The sequence below is a fragment of the Tachyglossus aculeatus genome, chromosome 4 (assembly GCF_015852505.1).
Source record: "Tachyglossus aculeatus isolate mTacAcu1 chromosome 4, mTacAcu1.pri, whole genome shotgun sequence".
Classification (NCBI taxonomy): domain Eukaryota; kingdom Metazoa; phylum Chordata; class Mammalia; order Monotremata; family Tachyglossidae; genus Tachyglossus; species Tachyglossus aculeatus.
Genome location: NC_052069.1, coordinates 29420933 through 29430187, shown reverse-complemented (window position 1 = coordinate 29430187; position 9255 = coordinate 29420933). Strand labels below are relative to the sequence as shown.

The 9255-nt window shown below is 43.7% G+C and overlaps 1 protein-coding gene across 1 annotated transcript in view; it reads right to left on the bottom strand.

Annotated features, from left to right (window-relative positions):
• Positions 1–1381: 1381 nt before the first annotated feature.
• ST6GALNAC5 (ST6 N-acetylgalactosaminide alpha-2,6-sialyltransferase 5) overlaps positions 1382–9255 on the bottom strand; it is a 272328-nt gene continuing 264454 nt past the window's right edge. Inside the window, exon 5 of the mRNA XM_038745266.1 lies at positions 1382–3781. Within this exon, the coding sequence (XP_038601194.1) occupies positions 3550–3781 (232 nt within the window). The 3' untranslated portion in view covers positions 1382–3549. The remainder of the gene's footprint in view (positions 3782–9255) is intronic.

Genomic DNA, 9255 nt, shown 5'->3' with positions numbered 1-9255 from the left:
GTAATGCCTTTCTTTGAATGTCTCCGTAAGGGAGAGGACTTCATGAAATTAAGCAACTTCAGGCGCTCCAAATCCAGGTTGAATCCTTTGCCGGTGCAGGAGACAGGCGGTCTTCCCATCACTGAAAAGTTCTCCATCCTTCCCCTGTAATCCAGCACAGTGAAGGTTCTTGAGGGTGAAAGTAGTGTCACCAATGTCACGTCCCGCCAACTTTTCTATTTCTTCCAATTTGTCAGGCCCTCAGGACTAAGTACGAAGGTTAGTGATGCCCGAGGATTTAGCCGTCAAACGCCCATTAACGCTAATGGGAATCACACAGCTAAGTTCCCACCCAGCGCCTTGAATATTTACCTCTTAATGTTTTTTTAATGTAACTTTTCGTGGGTGAATATTTATTGCAGTATATTGTATGTGAGTCTCTTCTGTTTATGGGCCATTTGGAATGATTGATTTTGTTTGTGAATTCCTGTTTTCTTCTCCTAATGGCCATATATCGTAATGGCTGCAGCCAAACCTGGTTGGGTTGAAATAACAGAAGTCATGGATCGTATAATAATGGCCTTGCACACGGAGCGGTATTACAGGCTGGAGAGCTGGAGAGTGTCACTGTGTCAGAGAAAGGATGAGAAGAAAGAGGTGAGCGGCAGAATGAGAGAATTCAAGCTTAAGACCGAATCTGAGCTTCCAAATCATTGGCAGGTAAAAACACGATTTCTCATCCGTTTTTATTATCTGAGATCAGGCTCCCTGACTCTGAATGAAGGCGGGATGACATTTGCAGGTAGAGTGGCAAAAGCGGGGAAAAAAAAGTCACTTGCAGGAGCTCCAGGCCCAGCCACGCTGTTTGTTCCACAGCTCAGCGCTTTTTTGTACTAATCAAGCCATCACTGATCCACAGGAAATGTATCTGAGTTTTCTCTCAAAAACCGGGCATGGGCATGGAAGTCAGAGGACCTGGGTTCCAATCTTAGTTCTGCCACTTGTCTGCTGGGTGACCTTGGGCAAGTCACTTCACTTCACTTGAAGCAGCTTGGCTTAGTGGAAAGAGCCCAAGCTTGGGAGTTAGAGGTCGTAGGTTCTAATCCTGGTCTGCCACTTGTCAGCTGTGTGACTTTGGGCAAGTCACTTAACTTCTCTGTGCCTAAGTTACCTCATCTGTAAAATGGGGATTAAGACTGCGAGCCCCACATGGGGCAACCTGATTACCTTGTATCAACCCCAGCGCTTACAGCAGTGCTTGGCATATAGTAAGCGCTTAACAAATACCATTATCATCATTGTTATTATTCTTTGTGTCTCAGTTGCCTCACCTGTAAAATGGGGATTAAGACAGTGAGCCCTATGTGGAACATGGAACTGTGCCCAACCTGAATAGCTTGTTTCTACGTCGATGCTTAGTACAGTGCCTGACACATAGTAAGCACTTAGTAAATGCCATTTAAAAAATCATCAAACACCCTCTACTTAATGGGAGTGAAAAATACCCTCAACTGAAAGATGGAGATTCAGAATGTATGTGTTTTTTTGAATGTTTTGCCGGGGGACCTTAAAAAGACGAATTCGTTTGAACCTCGATGCCAGCTCCCGGGCATTTTGGTGTGAAGCAGCTGCCACAGAGCTATAATAAGATAATAGAGCTGCAAAGTTCTTGCATGTCACAACACTACTGTTTTTAAAAGGTCCCTAAATACAGATTTTAAATTGTCACAGGAACTGTTTTAATCTAGGCAACAAAATCTCTTGGAATGATATTAAAGGTGACCCATAAATCAGTTTAACGAAAGTGCCAACTTCAACAATATATTCAAGGCCCTCGACAGCTCGGCTCCAAAGGCGTTTAAGCGCATTAATGTAAAATTCCACACTTCCAAGAAATCCCGTTCAGCAGAAAACTTAAAACGTCACATCCCACTGTGTCCTAGACATGCAACTCAAATTGTACTGGGTTTGAACAGTGCAAGCCACGTGACAGTAGTAACACTTTTATTTTTTATTATCTTTATAACGGGATTGCTTCCGTGACTCAACTACAACACACCCTGTAAGAAGGAAATTATTCCCCGCTACGCCTGTGGAATTGAATGCTCATACTTGTCAGGTGAAGGCGAAAGAAGCGGCAGCGCTGAAATCCTCTTTATTCCCAAGCCAGGATCTAATCCTCCGACACAGTGGGTCTCCCATATGGAGTACTGTTAGTGTCTTCGACTTGAGTACCACAGTGGCTAGTCTCTCCTGAGCTTCAGGTGATGAAGATGCCAGCATATTCTGTTGCCTTTTGCCTAAGGGCCAACTGACCTAAGGATTGGAGACCTCAAATTTGTAAAACTTCTGCAGCAATGGGGAGCACGGCTCCCAGGTAGCCATAACAGAAAGTCTGCGGTGAATCAGCCTGGATTAGGTAGCCATGTGGCTTGGTACTGCCTCATACTACGTATCCTGGGGAAAGGTTAAATGAAATCTGCTCTCTTGCTGATGCAGGCTGGGAGCACCACATAAGTAAAGGGTACAAGAAGGCACCAAATTAAGAATCGGAGGCCAGAAAGCAACGTGGGCCGGAGGGGGAAGCAGCCTGTAAATAGCACTGGGAGAGGGTGAGGGAATGGGGAGTATAAAAGCCACAAAGTCCCTCTAGACTCTCTGTGGGCAGGGACTGTGCCTGTTATATTGAACTCTCTCAAGCGCCTAGTAAGCGCTCAATAAATTCTACTGACTGACTGGTAAAGAATAATGAAGTTATTGACAACCGAAAGACCGCCCAGTGAGATTTCCTGGCCTCCATAGTGCAAAGTACCCAGTGCTCTGCACACAGTAAGCGCTCAATAAATACGACTGAATGAATGAAAGTAGCCAAGCTGGAGAGAGGGGTATTCTCCACCATCCCCTTAAGGAAACGATTCTTGAGCAGACATCTTGGAGGCATACATCCATTTCTCCTGAAGGGATTTGCTTTTGGTTTGAATTTTGAGACTTTGCAGTGTCTTGTAAATGGCAGAGACTTAGTAGAGCAGCATGTAGGAAGCTTTTTGTTTAAGATCAAATGCAGGAGTGAAATCGGGGTTTTAAAAAAGCAGTGCAGTATTTGCAGATCAAATATCAATTGCGAGCCAACAAGGGCCATTTTCTTTCCGAATTGAAACACGTCACTAGGACTCTTCAAGGGTTAGGAACACATGGTCATGATTTAGAAAAATACTGGCCTAGATTGCCTTTAAAAACCCTTCAATAAATAACTACTGTAGATTTGCATTATGAAAGTCTGGGCCATGTGCTCTTCAGTAATCATATCTCTACTACTGCGGGCTGCTTTTTACAAATCACACACACATAGGTCAGACAGATGGCAGAATCACACATTAGATTGGGATACAATTTGATAGAAAATGTCCCCTTATGCATTCATTCATAGTAACTCCTTGAATATTGTAGCAGTTTTCATCCACAAATCCCATTAACCTTTCCTTTTTAGGTTGGCTTGCTGGGATACGAGGTTCAATACCCTGAAGTCTGATCCAGTAGGTGATTGTGATTGCAGTCTTGTGCATTCATTCCTCAGAACACCGGCTTAATCTCGGGGTGATTTATGGTGAGTGATTCCGGCTTCCAGGCTGGCTGAAAAAAGTGAATATTGAATGTCCGGGCCCAGTTCTCAAAGACTCGTTTCTCTGTGATAAAACGGTGATGGCTGCCCTTTCGTCCCCGCTCGTGTGAAATGTACATCGTACATTCATCGGATCCCAAGGGTTCATAATAATGATAAGGTACTGAAGAATGACTAGGATCCCTGTGGAAAAAGAAAATAATAGATGGAAGCGAGAGATGTTCCTCCGACTGACTGGAAAAGAGATGTTATCGTTAATAAGCTAACACGCTCAAGTCATCACTTCTGTTTCAAGGAAATTTCCGGCAACTGACAGTTCAAACGCTTTAGCAAATGAGGAGGTTTTGGGGGTTAACCAAGTGATGCTGGTTGCCCCGAGAGGGCCACAGATCGGGCTGGGGGTCCCTGGGCCTCACAGATTTGGCCGCATAATGGATTCCGTGGTGGGAGAGGGCACCTGTTGAGGTGAGATGAGACTGACTACCCCTCTTCCCAAAGGGGAGAGAGGTAATCCACTCTATCAGGCCCCAAATTCCTGGGAGCACCACTGCACCTCACGTTTCACTCGGATCCAGAGGGAAATGCCATCTGAAAGAGGAGGCCATTTGCTTCCTCCTCCAGCTCCCTGAGTCCTTCAACATTAGAACGTGTGCTTCCCTGGAGAAATGGTGAAGTTGAGTGGGAAATACATGGGAGTTGGAGGATCTGGATTCTAATCCCGGCTCTGCCACTTGCCTGTTGCGAGACCTTGGGCAAGACACTACTCTTCTCTGGGCCTCAGTTGGCTTAAATGGGGATTTAATACCCGTTCTTCTTCCGACTTAGGCTGTGAGCCCCGTCTGGGATGGGGACTGTGTCTGACCGATAATCCTGTATCTACCTCAGCATTCAATATGATGCTTAGAACATAGTAATAATAATAATAATAATAATGGCATTTATTAAGCGCTTACTATGTGCAAAGCACTGTTCTAAGCATTGGGGAGGTTACAAGGTGATCAGGTTGTCCCACGTGAGGCTCACAGTCTTAATCCCCATTTTACAGATGAGGGAACTGAGGCCCAGAGAAGTGAAGTGACTTGCCCAAAGTCACCCAGCTGACAGTTGGCGGAGCCGGGACTTGAACCCATGACCTCTGACTCCAAAGCCTGGGCTCTTTTCCACTGAGCCACGCTGCTTCTCTAGTGTCTAGTAACTCTAGAGACTCTCCCAAGTGCTTACTACGCTGCTCTGCACACAAGAAACGCTTAACTTTAAAAAAAAATTATTATTATGTTCACGAGTACTATTATACTCTTCTAGACTGTGAGTCCACTCTTCTAGACTGTGAGCCTACTGTTGGGCAGGGACTGTCTCTATATGTTGCCAACTTGTACTTCCCAAGTGCTTAGTACAGTGCTCTGCACACAGTAAGCGCTCAATAAATATGATTGATTGATTAATTGATTAATAATCAATATTATAATGATTAGTATTATTGTCACTCCCTGCAGCTCCTCAGTTTGGTGCTAACAGAATTGTGAGTTGCCCTTGGCAGTGGCCAAATAACTTTGCTGGCCTACAGGGATTGGCTTTCTGGTGCACTCCTTGCAGTTTATTACACACATACACACAAGTGCACTAAGTGCAAATAGACAGTCATCTTTTGGGACTAAAGATGAAACTCCTGACAGTGAGCTTTAACCATGTGGCTTAATAATCCCTCCATCTCTGCTCAATATTAGACTGGCTTTTGCTATAATAATAATAATAGTATTTGTTAAGCGCTTACTATGTGCGAGTCACTATACTAAGCCCTGGGGTGGATACAAGCAAATGGGGTTGGACACAGTCCCTGGCCCATGTGGGGCTCACAATCTCAATCCCCATTTTCCAGATGAGGCCCAGAGAAGTGAAGTGACTTCCCTAAGGTCACAGAGCAGACAAGTGGAGGAGAACCCATGACCTGCTGTGGCTGTCATGTGCTAATCACAATACCTGGTACTGCATTAAGGTCCTTTTTTTTAAATAGTATTTGTTAAACGTTTACTATATGCCAGGCACTGTACTAAGCGCTGAGGTAGATACCAGCTTTAGATACCAGCTAATCAGGTTGGACACTGTCCTTGTCCCACATTGGAGTTCATAGTCTTAATCCCCATTTTCAGCGTGGCTCAGTGGAAAGAGCGCGGGCTTGGGAGTTAGAGATCATGGGTTTTAATCCCGGCTCTGCCACATATCATCTGTGTGACTTTGGGCAAGTCACTTCACTTCTCTGGGCCTCACTTCCCTCATCTGGAAAATGGGGATTAAGACTGTGAGCCCCATGTGGGATAACCTGATTACCTTGTATCCCCCCGCACCGCTTAGAACAGTGCTTGACACATAGTAAGCACTTAAGAAATACCAAAATTACTGTTATTATTATTATTTTACAGAGGAGGTAATTAAGGCACAGAGAAGTTAAGTGACTGACCCGAGGTCACACAACAGACAAGTGATGGAGCCAGTATTAGAGCCAAGATCCTCAGATTCCCAGACCTGTGCTCTGCCCAGTAGGCCAAGCTGCTTCTCATGACTGTATTTCAATCTTCCTGAAGTCTCTACTCAAGAGAGTTAAAGGTCAATTTGAATCCCAAAGGCTCAAGATGCCCTTAGTGCTGTAAAGGAATATCTGTTTTGGAGTATCAATTTTCTCTGAATACTATGGTGGGGAGAATGCTGAACCGGTCAGATGACTACAGTTATGGAAAATTGATTACCAAATTAACATTCCTCTAGCCAGACATTGAGTATCCCATTTTGATTATCCAGGTCCCTTTCTTCTATCCTTCTTCTTCTCCACTGTTTTTTTGAGTCTTTCGCTATTTGTCAGCACTTCCAGCGAGTGCAGTGAAGATTACTGCGGCATCTAAAAGCTTTGATTTTAAAAACGCACGAAAAAGCAGGGGAAAAAGTTGAAGTTGGGGAAGAACATTCATTTTCGATTATCTGCAGATTTCAATTATTTATTCTCTCCTTGGATACTTGAGTTGATTTTCAAGTTTGAGAAGTCCACATCCAAATGGAAAACTGACCATGTACACTTGAACTAGTCTTTGCTTTGCTGCTCAAGGGAGAGTGGTGGGGGTCAGACTGGTGTTATTGTATAACTTGTCTCGACAGTGACCGATTCCTAATCTAATTCCTCCCTCTCCACCTCACTGCCTCTTCCCTGAAACAGAGTGATTAGCATTGTTGACTGCAAGCTCACTGCGGGCACAGAATGCATCTGCTTATTGTTATAGTGTACTCTCCCATGCGCTTAGTACAGTGCTCTGCACATAGTAAGCGCTGAGTGAATATGATTGACTGGCTGACTGGTTTGGGAAGAAGAGAAGCAGTATGGACTAGAGGAAAGAATATGGGCCTGGGTGTCAGATAACCTGAATTCTAATCCCGATTCTGCCACTTGCCTGCTGTGATACCTTAGGCAAGTCACTTAATTTCTCTGTGCCTCAGTTGCCTCGTCTGTAAAATGGGGATTAAGACTGTGAACCCTATGACTGAATTGGGACTGTGTCCAACCTGATTAACTTAGTACCATGCCTGGCACATAGTAAGAGCTTAACAAATACTATTTTAAAAAGAGTCCCCTATGTTTTTAAACACTTCTTTTAAAAGAGGGCCCTAGTGTCTGTCTTCACTAGTTCTGTGGCTAAGAGGAGGTGGAGAGAACTCAGGTAGTCCCAGGTTCTCCGCACCTCCTATTTCTTCTCCAGTGAAAGGTTCTGCTCCAACTTGGTTTCCCAAAGTTGCTCATCCTATCATTTGTGTATAGATTATCTGTTTTATTCAAGTGCTCACTTCCCAAAGAACTTTTGGCAGAGGAATTTTGAGCTATTTGAGGATGGGGGTTAAATCAAAGAGGGTTGTAGAGCCTGTGACTTCCTGCACTTAAACCTTTTAGCTGGCTTTCTTTTAAGCAAGATTAGATTTGTTTTTATTACGTATTATTTAAACAGACTTCCTTCTGGCGTCGGTGACATGCCGCATTGATTTTGTATTTCTAGCAAGTGTGTTTCTAGTGTGATGCTCTGCTTGCAAAATCATTTAATTCAGTCTTAAAAAGGGGAATCAGTACTAATTTCTTAAGAGGTTTGGCTTGTTCCATCTTGCTAGAATAGCAAACCCACTGGAAGCTTGAGAAAAACCTTGGTTGACTTTATCACTTCCGTCCTCAAACAGCCCCAACAGTTACCCACTTCTCTCCGATTAAACAGAAAAACTTCTCACCACTGGATTTAAAGCTCTCCATCAGCTCCCTCTTTCTTATCTGTGTTCTTTGCATGTTACATACCAGTTTACTCTCTTTTCTCCTTCCAAGCTAACTTTCTAATCAAACCAAACTCACAATTTTTCCATTTCATCATCATCAATGGCATTTACTGAGTGCATAATGAGTGCAGAGCACTGTACAAAGTGCTTGGGAGAGTATAATTCAGCAGAGTTGGTAGACATGTTTCCTGCCCACAACGAACTTAAAGTTTAGAGATGAGCTTACAGTCTACAGAAGCGTTGCTCACATTTTTCTTACGTGGAACTCTCTCCTTCCTTGAATCTGCCACACTTCCCCACCTTTAAAGTCTTCCTAAATCACATCTTCCCATCAGCTACCTTGGCACTCTTGTACATATCTGCTCACTGACTTTTGTTTTTCTCAATTTACAAGTATGTGCTTCCTCTTTTACCCTTCGTACATTTGCAGTCTGTGCTCACTTGGTGGTAGTTTTCAGGAAAGCAAATGTGGACCAGAAAAACCTAGATTTCAGTTCCCCCTTCTGAAGAAATGAATAATAAAAAGTGGGACCTTGCACCAAAACCTTGTGTAACCAATTTCATATTTCAACATTTGATTTTTCCCTTGAGCCTTCCATTTGCTTGAGCAGAGAAGTTTGAAGAGTACAGCTCTCACTGGACAGAGGGTTGCCTTTGTAATTTAATTTATGTGGTGTTCCAACCCATCTTAGTTAGCAGCCTGACCACAGAGACAGAAGTTCATTCAGGAGCTCTCAACTTCGGCATCATCTCTGAATCTCCTGTCAATTAATGGCGTTTATTGCTGGACTGTAAACCCCTTGTGGGCAGGGAATGTGTCTACTGACTCTGTTGTATTGTACTCTTCCAAGTGCTTACTACAGTGCTCTGTATGCAGTAAAACTCAATGAATACCACTGATTGATTGATCGATTGATGGAGGGCTTACTGCCAGTCAATAATATTTTTTGAGCACTTACTATGTGCAGAACACTGTACTAAGTGCTTGGGAGAGTACAATATAACAATAAACAGACACATTCCCTGCCCACAAATTGTTTACAGTCTAGAGGGGGAGACAGACATTAATTTAAATAAATGAATAAATGACAGATATGTACATAAGTGTTGTGGGGCTGGGAGGGGGGATGAATAAAGGGAGTTAATCAGGGAGATACAGAAGGGAGTGGGAGAAGAGGAAAGAAGGAGCTTAGTCAGCAAAGGCCTCTTGGAAGAGATGTGCCTTCAATAAGGCTTTCAAGGCCTTGAAAGTAAGGGAGAGTAAGTAAGGGAGAGTAATTGTCTGTTGGATTTGAAAAGGGAAGATGTCCCAGGCCAGAGGCAGGATGTGGGCTAAGTGTTGGTGGCAAGATAAAGGAGAT